The sequence below is a fragment of the Chlorocebus sabaeus genome, chromosome 3, assembly GCF_047675955.1.
Source record: "Chlorocebus sabaeus isolate Y175 chromosome 3, mChlSab1.0.hap1, whole genome shotgun sequence".
In the NCBI taxonomy this organism is placed as follows: domain Eukaryota; kingdom Metazoa; phylum Chordata; class Mammalia; order Primates; family Cercopithecidae; genus Chlorocebus; species Chlorocebus sabaeus.
Genome location: NC_132906.1, coordinates 82,331,243 through 82,344,700, shown reverse-complemented (window position 1 = coordinate 82,344,700; position 13,458 = coordinate 82,331,243). Strand labels below are relative to the sequence as shown.

The window sequence follows — 13,458 nt, the reverse complement described above, 5'->3', positions numbered from 1 at the left end:
GTCCCTTAAGTTTCCATATTTTCCAAATGTTAGGATCAGCTTATCAATCTCTGAGAAAAATACAGCTTAGACTTTGGCAGGAATTGTGTTGCATCTGTAGACTAATTTGGGAATTAAATGATTTGGCTGTGTCCCCACCCAAATTGCATCTTGAATTGTAGCTCCCATAATTCCCACGTGTTGTGGGAGGGACCCAGTGGGAGGAAACTGAATCATGGGGGTGGGTCTTTCCCGTGTGGTTCCCGTGATAGTGAATAAGTCTCAGGCGGGCTGATGGTTTTATAAAGGGGAGTTCCCCTGCAAGAGCTCTCTCTTGCCTGCTGCCATGTAAGATGTCCCTTTGCTCTTCCTTCATCTTCTGCCATGATTGTGAGGCCTCCCCAGCCATATGGAACTATGAGTTCTTTAAAGCTCTTTCATTTATAAACTACCCGGTCTTGGATATGTCTTCATTAGCAGCGTGAGAACAGACTGATACAGGGAAGTAGTGCCATCTTAAGGTTTTCAATTCACAAATACAAGAAACTTTCCATTTATTTGGATTTTTCTTAATTTCTTTTCTCAATGGTTTGTTTCACAATACAAGTTCTGTACTTCTTTAGTTAAATTTGCCCACCTGGACCCACTAACATCAGTGTCAGCACATGCCACCCCAGGGCCCAAGGACAGACATAGCCCACCGCTGCCACCAACAGGGCCCAAAGATGGGCCCATGTGGCATCCTTGTCCCCAGAAAACCTCATTACGGTCTCCACTAATAACAGTACCCTAAGCCACTAAGGAAATCACAGATACCACTGATGCTATTTACAGCCAAAGAAATCATACAGTGACTACACTACCACATGCACCCAGAATCAAAGCCAAATGGCCCTACCCAACCAACATGGATACATCTTCTGGAAAAAGTCTTCCCCTATGAAAGCAAATTCTAAAATTGGAAGAAGCAGATATTACCCTAGATATTCAGATATCAATGTAAGGACACAGGAAACAGGAAAAAGCAAGGGAATATGATACCTCCAAGGGAATACAATAATTCTGCAGCAACAGATCCCATCCAAAAGAAATTCACAACATTCCAGAAAAATAATTAAAAATTTTGATACTAAAAATAGTGAGACACAAGAGTAATCTGAAAATCAACACAAAAAAATCAGAAAGACAACAAAGGATATAAATGAGAAATTTACCAAAAAGATAGGTATCATAAAAAAGAATCAGACATATTCTGGAATGAAGAATTCACTGGATGAAATGCAAAATGCATTCAAAAGCTTCAACAGACTAGATCAAGCAGAAGAAAGAATCTCAAAGCATGAAGACAGGTCTTTTGAAATAATGCAGTCGGACAAAAAAAATTTTAAGTAATTTTAAAACATAAAGAAAGCTTTTGTGGTATGTGGGACACAATAAAGTAACCAAATATCAGGATTATCAGTATCCCAAAAGGCAAAGAAATAATGAAAGGACTTGAAACTATTTAATGAAATAATAACTGAAAACTCCCCAAGTCTAGTGAGAGACACAGACATCCAGACACAGAAGGTCCAGAAATCCTCAACCAGATTCAGTACAAAACAGTATCTCTTCCATGATATATTACAGTCAAACTATCTAAAGTCAGAGATTTAAAAACTGTAAAAGTGTCAAGTCATCTATAAAGGAAGTCCCATCAGACTAACAGTGGACATCTTAGCAGAAACCTCACATGCCAGGAGAGAATGGAATCATATTTTCAAAGGGCTGAAAGAAAAAAACTGCCCCTCAATGGCACTATACCCAGTAATACTATCCTTCATTAATAAAGGAGAAATAAAGTCTTTCCCAGACAAGCAAATGCAGAATTTGACCAGTGGAATGCATTACCACTACATCCACCCTATAAGAAACGTTCAAGGGAGTCCTAAACCTGGAAGCAAAACGATAGCATACACCATCATGAAAACACGTGAAAGTATAAAACATACTGGTAAGGCAAACACACAAATGAGGAACAGAAAAGGCTCAAATGTTGCCACTGCAGGAAAACAACCACCACAAGGATAAACACTATGAAACAGGAGGGAATAAAGAACACATAAAACAATCAGAAAGCAATTAATGATATGACAGGAACAAAACCTTATACATCAATAATAACCAAGAATGTAAACGGATTAAATGCTCCACTTAAGAGATGGAGGCTGGCTGACTGAATAAAAACCATGACCCAACTATATGCTGCCTGCAAGAAACACACTTTACCCTTAAAGACACACATAGACTGGAAGTAAAGGGATGGAAAAAATTGTTCCATCCAAATGGAAACCAAAAACAAGCAGAGTAGCTATACTGTTGTCACATAAAACAGCTTTAAGTCAAAAACAGTAAAAAGACATTTTTATTGAGTGGCTGGCAAGATGTCCGAACAGGAACAGCTCCGGTCTGCAGCTCCCAGCAAGATCAACACAGAAGGTGGGTGATTTCTGCATTTCCAATGGAGGTACCCAGCTCATCTTACTGGGACTGGTTAGACAATGAGTGCAGCCCATGAAGGGCGAGCTGAAGCAGGGCTGGGCATTGCCTCACCCAGGCAGCACAAGGGGTCAGGAAACTCCCTCCCCTAGCCAAGGGAAGCCATGAGGGACTGTGCCTTGAGGGACAGTGCATGCCAGTCCAGATATTATGCTTTTCCCACGGTCTTCGCAACCCCACAGACCAGGAGATTCCCTTGGATGCCTACACCACCAGGGCCCTGGGTTTTAAGCACAAAACTGGGCAGCCATTTGAGCAGACACCAAGCTAGCTGCAGGAGTTTTTTTTCATACCCCAGTGGTGCCTGGAACACCAGCAAGACAGAACCGTTCGCTCCCCTGGAAATGGGGCTGAAGCCAGGAAGCCAAGTGGTCTAGCTCAGTGGATCCCACCCCTATGGAGCCCAGCAAGCTAAGATCCACTGGCTTGAAATTCTCACTGCCAGCACAGCAGTCTGAAGTCGACCTGGTGGGAAGGGGCGTCCACCATTACTGAGGCTTGAGTAGGTGGTTTTTCCCTCAGAGTATAAACAAAGCCATGGCATCTTGGCAAAGCCACTGTCCCCAGACTGCCTCTCTAGATTCCTCCTCTCTGAGCAGGGCATCTCTGAAAGAAAGGCAGCAGCCCCAGTCACAGTCAGGGACCTATAGATAAAATTCCTATCTCCCTGGGACAGAGCACCTAGGGGAAGGGGCGGCTATGGGTGCAGCTTCAACAGACGTAAGTGTTCCTGCCTTCTGGCTCTGAAGAGAGCAGCAGATGTCCTAGCACAGCACTCCAGCTCTGTTAAGGGACAGACTGCCTCCTCAAGTAGGTCCCTGATCCCCGTGCCTCCTGACTGGGAGACACCTCCCAGCAGGGGTCGACAGACACCTCACACAGGAGAGCTCCAGCTGGCATCTGGCAGGTGCTCCTCTGGGACAAAGCTTTCAGAGGAAGGAACAGGCAGCAATCTTTGCTATTCTGCAGTCTCTGCTAGTGATACCCAGGCAAAAAGGGTCTGGAGTGGACCTCCAGCAAACTCCAGCAGACCTGCAGCAGAGGGGCCTGACTGTTAAAAAGAAAAGTAATTAACAGAAAGGAACAGCATCGACATCAACAAAAAGGATGTCTACACAAAAACTGCATCTGAAGGTCACCAACATCAAAGACAAAAGGTAGATAAATCCACAAAGACGAGGAAAAACCAGTGCAAAAAGGCTAAAAATTCCAAAAACCAGAAGGCCTCTTCTCCTCCAAGAGATCACAACTCTTCACCAGCAAAGGAACAAAACTGACGGAGAATGAGTTTGATAAATTGACAGAAGTAGGTTTCAGAAAGTGTGTAATAATAAACTCCTCCAAGATACAGGGGCATGTTCTAACAACGCAAGGAAGCTAAGAACCTTGAAAAAAGGTTAGAGGAATTGCTAACTAGAATAATCAGTTTAGAAAAGAACATAAATGACAGATGGAACTGAAAAACACAGCAGGAGAATTTCCTGAAGCATACACAAGTATCAATAGCCAAATCAATCAAGTGGAAGAAAGGATATCAGAGACTGAAGATCAACTTAATGAAATAAAGAGTGAAGACAAGATTAGATAAAAAAAATGAAAAGGAACAAACAAAGCTTCCAAGAAATATGGGACTATGTGAAAAGACCAAACCTATGTTTGATTGGTGTACCTGAAAGTGACGGGGAGAATGGAACCAAGTTGGAAAACAGTCTTCAGGATATTATCCAGGAGAACTTCCCCAAACTAGCAAGACAGGCCAACATTCAAATTCAGGAAACACAAAGAACACCACAAAGATACTCCTCGAGAAGAGCAACCCCAAGACACATAATCGTCAGATTCACCAAGGTTGAAATGAAGGAAAAAATGTTAAAGACAGCCAGAGAGAAAGGTCAGGTTACCCACAAAGGGAAGCCCATGAGATCTCTCTGCAGAAACCCTACAAGCCAGAAGAGAGTGGGGGCCAATATTCAAAATTCTTAAAGAAAAGTATTTTCAACCCAGAATTTCATATCCAGCCAAACTAATCTTCATAAGTGGAGGAGAAATAAAATCCTTTACAGACAAGCAAATGCTAAGAGATTTTGTCACCACCAGACCTGCCTTACAAGAGCTCCTGAAGGAAGCACTAAATATGGAAAGGAAAAACCAGTACCAGCCACTGCAAAAACATAACCTAATTGTAAAGACCATCGACACTATGAAGAAAGTGCATCAATTAACGGGCAAAATAACCAGCTAGCATCATAATATTAACTTTAAATGTAAACGGGCTAAATGCCCTAAGTAAAAGACACAGACTGGCAAATTGGATAGAGTCAAGAGCCAACGGTGTGCTGTATTCAGAAGACCCATCTCACGTGCAAACATACACATAGACTCAAAATAAAGGGATGGAGGAATATTTACGAAGCAAATGGAAAGCAAAAAAAAAAGCACGGGTTGCAATCCTAGTCTCTGATAAAACAGACTTTAAACGAACAAAGATCAAAAAAGACAAAGAAGGGTATTACATAATGGTAAAGGGATCAATGCCACAAGAAGAGTTAACTATCCTAAATAGATATGCACCCAATACAGGAGCACACAGATTCATAAAGAAAGTTCTTAGAGACCTACAAAGAGACACCCATACAATAATAGTGGGAGATTTTAACAACCCACTGTCAATATTAGACAGATCAATGAGACAGAAAATTAACAAGGATATTCAGGACTTGAACTCAGCTCTGGACCAAGCAGACCTAACAGACATCTACAGAACTCTACATGCCAAATCAATAGAATATACATTCTTTTCAGCACAGCGCACTTATTCCAAAATTGACCACATAATTGGAAGTAAAACACTCCTTAGCAAATGCAAAATAACAGAAATCATAACAGTCTCTCAGACCACAGTGCAATCAAATTAGAACTCAGGATTAAGAAACTCACTCAAAACCGCACAACTACATGGAAACTGAATAACCTGCTCCTGAATGACTACTGGTAATTAACAAAATTATGGCACAAATAAATAAGTTCTTTGAAACCAATGGGAACAAAGAAACAATGTACCAGAATCTCTGTGATACAGCTAAAGCAGTGTTTAGAGGGAAATTTATAGCACTAAATGCCCACAGCAGAAAGAGGGAAAGATCTAAAATCGACACCCTAACATCACAATTAAAAGAACTAGAGAAGCAAGAGCAAACAAATTCAAAAGCTAGCAGAACACAAGAAATAACTAAGATCAGAGCAGAACTGAAGGAGACAGAGACACAAAAAACCCTTAGGTCCTTACAAAAATTTCTACCATTGGCCCACTGTAACAATTCAATATATAGGATCATATATAATTGCTTTCTAGTTTATCAGTAGTAAACATGAAACATCAGGTAAAACTTTTCAAAAAGTGCATGCATAGTGCTCATTTTTCCATCACTAGAAAAGCCAAATTTCTAACTAATTTTCTTACACATCAGGACTACTCTGACATTCCTCTTTCAATTCATTCTTTCAGGTGAATCATATTCAACATGAATTTAGTTTTTCACCATCTTTAAGATATTAACTGTGCTAAATATTTTCATTCATCATAAACTTCTTTTCTCCAGAGCGGATGGACTACAGGTGTGCACCACTGTACCTGGTCAAAAACTATCCTGACCAGTTTTGTGTTATACTGAGCAAGAGAGAAATGGAAAACATACTGGGAATCCAGAAGGGAATCAGGAAATAATTACAAATAAAAATCAGTTTGTTATTTGTTACTTTTGGGTTTATCACCATGACAAGCTGAATAATATTTCCACTTTGCGTCTAGCAGGTTTTATACTTTTCAATTAATTCTGTCATTATTCAGACAGCTGTATTCAGAAATCAGAATAAGACCTAAAACACATAAAATACTTCACCTCTCCTACTATTAATACTTCACTTAACTTTTATTTCTACCATGCATTCATTTCCCAGAATTTTCATCCCTCATATTTTATTTTTATTTTTCTTTTTTGAGAGAGAGTCTTATTCTGTCACTCAGGCTAGAGTGTAGTGGCGCAATCTCAGTTCACTGCAACCTCCACTTCCTGTGTTCAAGTGATTCTGCTGCCTCAGCCTCCCAAGTAGTTGGGATTACAGGCGCGGACTACCACACTTGGCTAATTTTTGTATTTTTAGTAGAGATGGGGCTTCATTATGTTGGCCAGGCTAGTCTCGAACTCTTGACCTCAGGTGATCCATCCATCTCGGCATCCCAAAGTGCTGGGATTACAGGCGTGAGCCACTGCACCCAGCCACAACCCTGATTTGAATTGTTTCGTATATGTTTTACTTGTGGTAAAATACATATAAAATTTACCATCCTCACTATTTTTAAGTGTACAGTTCAGTGGTATTAAATACATCTGCATTTTCCTACTACCATCGCCACCATCTACCTCCAGAAAACCTTTCATATTAAAAAGTGAAACGTCGGCCGGGCGCGGTGGCTCACGCCTGTAATCCCAGCACTTTGGGAGGCCGAGGCGGGCGGATCACAAGGTCAGGAGATCGAGACCATGGTGAAACCCCGTCTCTACTAAAAAATAGAAAAAAATTAGCCGGGCGCAGTGGCGGGCGCCTGTAGTCCCAGCTACTGGGGAGGCTGAGGTAGGAGAATGGCGTGAACCCGGGAGGTGGAGCTTGCAGTGAGCCGAGATTGCGCCACTGCATTCCAGCCTGGGCGACAGAGCGAGACTCCGTCTCAAAAAAAAAAAAAAAAAAAAAAGTGAAACGTCGTATTCTTTAAACAATAACCCCTCATTGCCCTTCCTCTCAGTCCCTGGCAATCACCATTCTAGTTTCTGTCTCTATCAGTCTGACTACTCCAGGTACCTCATATAAGTGGAATTGTACAGTATTTGTCCTTTTGTGCCTGGCTTATTTAACCTAGCATAATGTCCTTAAGATTCATGTGTGTTATATAGCACATGTCAGAATTTCCAACTTTCTAAGGTTAGTATATAATTCTACTTTTAAGTTTTTGAGGAACCATCATACTGTTTTTTCCCAAGTAACCACATCAGTTTATATTCCTACCAACTGTGCACAAGGGTTCCAGCTTCTCCACACCCTCACCAGTACTTATTTTCTATTTGATAGTAGCCATTCTAATGGGTGGGAGGTAGTAGGTTTGATTTGGATTTCTCTAATGATTAGTGATACTGAGCATCTTGTCATGTGCTTATTGGCCATGCGTATATCTTCTTTGGAGAAGTGTCTATGAAAGTCCTTTGCCCATTTTTAATTGTGTTTTTTGCGATTGAGTTGAAAAAATTATTTATATATTCCAGATATTAAACTCTTATCAGGGGTGGGAATGGTGACTCACACCCATAATCCCAGCACTTCGGGAGGCTGAAGTGGGCAGATCACCTGAGGTCAGGAGTTCGAGACCAGCCTGGCCGAAACTAATATGGTGAAACACCATCTCTACTAAAAATACAAAAAAAATTAGCCGAGTGTGGTGGCATGTGCCTGTAAACCCAGCTACTCGGGAGGCCGAGGCAGAAGAATCACTTGAACCTGGGAAGCAGAGGCTACAGTGAGCCAAGATTGTGCCACTGTACTCCAGCCTGGGCGACAGAGCAAGACTGCCTCAAAACAACAACAACAACAACAGCCTCTTATCAGCTACGTGACTTGTAAATATTTTCTCCCATTCTGTGGGTTGTCTTCTTACTTTGTTGATTGTCTGTACTCTGACAGAGTGGTTACTTTGGAAAAAACACAGTAAGAAGGCAACCCACAGAATGGGAGAAAATATTTGCATCTTACTCTGTTGATTGTCAGAGTATAGACAGTCAACAGAGTAAGAAGGCAGCTCACAGAATGGAAGAAAATATTTGCATGAAACATTTATATAGTATTTATAATGAAAAATTTTAAAGGAGGGATGAAAATTCTGGGAAAATATTCTCCTTTCATGTACAGAAGTGTTTAACTCTCACGTAGTCCAATTTACCTTTTGTTGCCTGTGCTTTTGGTGTCATGTCTAAGAAACCATTGTCAAATCCAATACCATGAAGCTTTTCCCCTATGTTTTCTTCTGTTTTTTTTTTTTTTTTTTTTTTTTTTTTGAGACAGGGTCTCACTCCGTCGCCTAGAATGGAGTGCAGTGGCGCGATCTCAGCTTACTGCAACCTCTGCCTGCTGAGTTCAAGAGATTCTCCTGCTTCAGCATCCTGAGTAGCTGGGATTACAGGTGTGTGCCACACCACCAAGCCCAGCTAATGTTTGTATTTTTAGTAGAGAGGGGGTTTCACCATGTTGCTCAGGCTGGTCTTGAACTCCTCAGCTCAAGTGATCCACCCGCCTTGGCGCCCCAAAGTGCTGAGATTACAGGCGTGAGCCACTGTGCCCAGCCTTCCCCTGTGTTTTCTTCTAAGAATTTTATAGCATTAGCTCTAACATTTAGGCCTTTGATCCATTTTGAGTTAGTTTTGTATATAGCGTAAGAAAAGGGCCCAAATTCATTCATGTTGAAAATGCTGTCTTTTCTCCACTGAATATTTTAGAAACTCCGGTCAAATGACATACAAGGGTTTATTTATGGGCTCTCTATCCTAGTCCATTGGTCTATATATATGTCTATATATGTGCAGTACCACACTGTTTTGAAAACTGTGGTTTTGTAATAAGTTTTGAGATGAGGAGGTATAAGGCTTTCAACTTTCTCCTTCTATTTCAGGGTTGTTTTGACTATTTGGGACCCCCTTGAAATTGCATGAATTTTAAAATAAATTTATCTATGTCTGCAACAAAATGTATTTGGGGATTTTGATAGGGATGGCATTGTATCTGTAGATCACTTCAGGTAGTACTGACATTTCCTTCTTTCGTTTTTCTTTTTCCCCAGAGATGGAGTCTCGCTGTGTTGCCCAGGCTGGGCACAAACTCCTGGGCTCAAGTGAACCTACTGTCTCAGCCTCCCAAGTAGCTGAGAGGTACTGATATTTTAACCATATTAAGTCTTCTAGTCCCTGACACAAGATATCCCTCCATATATTTGTGTCTTCTTTAAGTTCTTTCAGCAACCTTTTGTAGTTTTCAGTGTACAAGCCTTTTGCCTCCTTGGTTAAATATATTCCCAAGTATTTTAGTCTTTTTGATTCTATTGTAAATGAAACTGTTTTGCCTAAAATTTACATAAACAGTGCCATTAACTACGTATATTGTTGCAACTTTCCTTTTTACCATTATTGTGGTATATACATATGTACCAAAATTCTTAACAGCACGTACAGGAGGGACACACAGCATCTTCAGGTTAGCTGCCACTGCTTGGGAGAAAGTAGAACAGGATGATGTAAAAACAGGACTTAGTTTAATCTATACATTTTTCTTTTTAAATAGGAGATCCGTAAGGAAAATCTGCAGCATTTGCTGTACTTTCCTTATTAGAAATATCTTATAATTTAAACTTGTAAAAATTAAACAGAACTCTAGAAATGTGGGGCACCTAAAGCTTCACTGTGCTAAGTAGTGCCTGCACTATCTCCAGAGTCATTAACCCAGACCTAGCTTGTCACCTGTAGGCTAATTTTTTTCTTGATATGACAGTGGGTGATCTGGGAAACTAAGTTAACAATCACAGCTCTCCCGTCTATGACCCTAAAAGCAGACAATAGTGCCATACTATTGAAATCTTTCTACCAATGAGCCTTTACTTACACCACGCTGTTCAACCTGCCTCCTTTCATAATACTGATGTCAAATGAAAGTAGCTCAATTCAAATATGCCTAGGAAAAAGGGCTACGCTATCATGTGCATATGCTATTCACTGGGCTATTGATGCTCTGACAGTAGCTAAGCCAATAAATATAGGAAATCATTTCTGATACTATATACTAAAGTAGATATTTTCCAGGGAAATTTTTAATGTACTGATTTTGATGTGTTTTAAAAACAGCCCTGTTTTCCTCATAAGCTAAAAAGTGAAGCTGGAGATAATTCTACAGAAAAAAATTAAAGCTATATGCAGTCAGGCCAGAGGTCTCTAGTTTTCAGCATGGAATCTAAAACAAGCATAAAGAAGCAACAGCTCTCCTGTGATCACAGCACTTTGGGAGGCTGAGGCAGGAGGATCACTTGAGCTCAGGAGTTCAAGACCAGCCTGGCCAACATGGTGAAACCCATCTCTACTAAAACTACAAAAATTAGTTGGATGTAGTGGCATGCGCCTGCAGTCCCAGCTACTCGGGAGGCTGAGGCAGGAGAAATCGCTTGAACCTGGGAGGCAGAGGCTGCAGTGAGCTGAGATCATGCCACTGCACTCCAGCCTGGGTGACAGAGCAAGACTCCAACTCAAAAACAAAAAAAAAAAAAAAGAAAAGAAAAGGAAAAGAAGTAACAGCTCTAAAAAGTAATCTAGACAGTTTTCTTCATTAAGGCAAGGCACTACTTAAAAGAACATTGTATCAGAATATCAGATTACAGTAAGGTTTCAGTGGTGACTCAATACAGAACTGAAAATTATGCTAAAGTCTACATTTTTGTAAAGGTAATCTTCCCCCAGGAAAAAAAAAATGGTACATTGTAATATGGATACTCTTTACTATTCACTTCCTATAATTTGCTACTCAACCTGATCTCTGGTTAAATGTCCACTTAGAACGCTGTTTTTCTGAAATGACCACGTCAATAGGTGGAATGTAGAGAGTCACACAGGATCTCATGAGACAGCTGTTTAACTCCATCATAGCTTTCATTTTAAGAGAGCTGAGTGAAGTCTCTTTCAGTATCTAACATTTTAGCAATTTTGGCTTATATAGTGAGTCACAATATTTAAAGAAAACCAAGGCGATTACCCTTAGTTCATGGACTGACATCATTGATTCGTGAGTCTGACACCATACAAGAATGTCAGCTTCCCCAGGACAACAGCGTGGAACTGATCTGGCGCACAGTAGGCATGCCACAATAATTTGTGGAATAAATGAATTCTCATGAATCTTCGACTTGTGATATTTTCTCACTGAGATCAAGAAACTGCCACACCCCTCTCAAGCCACACCAGGTCTTATTTGTGTGAAATTACATTATTTTGATGTTCACATCCTATTTCAATATTCTGATAAAAATTCACTTGTTTCCCCAAAACAAAATGACATTTCAATGCAACTTAGCCATTAGAAGAGAAATGTAGATAAACAGAATATTCATTATACTATATATTAATAGCAACCTCCTTGAGTTCAGGCTGAAAATACGAAGGCATGACTTAAAATAGCAACTCTTAATGGTATTTTTTGGCACACTCGAATCACAGGTTTAAACATATCACTCATACTACAGTATAAACACTGAAATCTTAGTGTAATATTGTTCACTATAGACTAGAATTCCAACTATAGCAGTTCTGTCTTGGACACTATATCCAAGGGGTTTAAGTTCTTTAAAACAAAAAGAATGTCAATTAAAGAGGTAAATTTAGCTTCAAGAGCATCTCGCAACATGAGATCTAAAGATAACGTTACATGAGGCTTCAGATTATTTGTTTTAAAAGGATAGTTACCTGCCACCACTATCACACATTTGGAATTGTAATTCAAAATGCTCTTCTCTGTAACAAAGGCGAAAGTATTACTTCTCATAGCATAAAAGAAAAATGAATTAAATATCAGAAAGTGAGTTTAGGATGTGGCTAAATCTGGAAATGTATCTCCTAATTAGCATAAGAGAACAAAAAATTTCCATTTCCATTCAGCTTCCTAAAGAAGATGAAACAAGTACACAGAGGTGCCATAAATTCAAAAGATAAGAGTCACTGAACAGGTTAAAAATGGCTTTAAATATTCATAGATAATATCAAGATTACCAAGAAAATAAAGAAAGAAAACTCACCAAGAACGTTGACCCACTGTTTGATGCTACTACAGTATGAACTTTATCATGCAATTTTATTGAGAGCTCCCAGTTGGCTATGTCTGGTTTAATAATAGGCATTCTAAAGTAGAATGAAAAGAAAAAGAGTTAATAATTATATATTATTATTTCTCAATAAACTAATTTCCCTTTTATATAAAGTGTGCAGGGTAAAACTGTCATAGAATGTATTTGAGAACATTTTAAACACCTATTCTAAGAATCATCATCTATTCTGTGAATTTGAATTGCTTAATTGTTACAGTCATTCACAAATTCGTCTGCCTGAAGCAGTATTAGTTTTTTTCAATATTTGGTTACTATTCAAAATAGTTTTTTAAAAAAAATTACAATGAAATGAATAAGTATGCCATGCCTTAAGCTTCAGAGACATAAAATGAATTACTGAGTCAGCATGATCGGGCCTAGAAAATCATTTTGTTCTTTATAGGTGATGAGACTAAAAATGTATTAAACAATGAACCTCTCCCTACATTATTCTACTTATAAGATAATATAGAATGTTTCTTCATGATGTCAATTAGAAAAATAATACCTTAGTACATTAGCTAGGATATAATTTTTTAAAATTATTATTATTTTTTGAGACGGAATCTTGCACTGTCGCCCGGGTTGGAGTGCAATGGCATGACCTCAGCTCACTGCAACCTCTGCCTCCCGGGTTCAAGTGATTCTTCTGCCTCAGCCTCCCAAGTGGCTGCAATTACAGGCGCCCGCCACCACGCCTGGCTAATTTTTTGTATATTTAGTAGAGATGGGGTTTCACTATTTTGGCCAGGCTGGTCTTGAACTCCTGACCTCATGATCCGCCCGCCTCAGCTTCCCAAAGTGCTGGGGTTACAGGCGTGAGCCACCACACCCAGCCGATATAATTATATTTTGCAAAAAAAAAAAAAAAAAGCTAGGGCCGGGCACGGTGGCTCAAGCCTGTAATCCCAGCACTGTGGGAGGCCGAGACGGGCGGATCACGAGGTTAGGAGATCCATCCTGGCTAACACGGTGAAACCCCGTCTCTACTAAAAAAATACAAA

At 39.9% G+C, this 13,458-nt stretch overlaps 1 protein-coding gene across 1 annotated transcript in view; it reads right to left on the bottom strand.

Annotated features, from left to right (window-relative positions):
- Positions 1–13,458, bottom strand: part of PCCA (propionyl-CoA carboxylase subunit alpha) — a 435,698-nt gene that overhangs the window by 146,093 nt on the left and 276,147 nt on the right. The window contains exon 19 of the mRNA XM_007960786.3: positions 12,386–12,488. Coding sequence (XP_007958977.1) covers positions 12,386–12,488 — 103 coding nt within the window. The remainder of the gene's footprint in view (positions 1–12,385; positions 12,489–13,458) is intronic.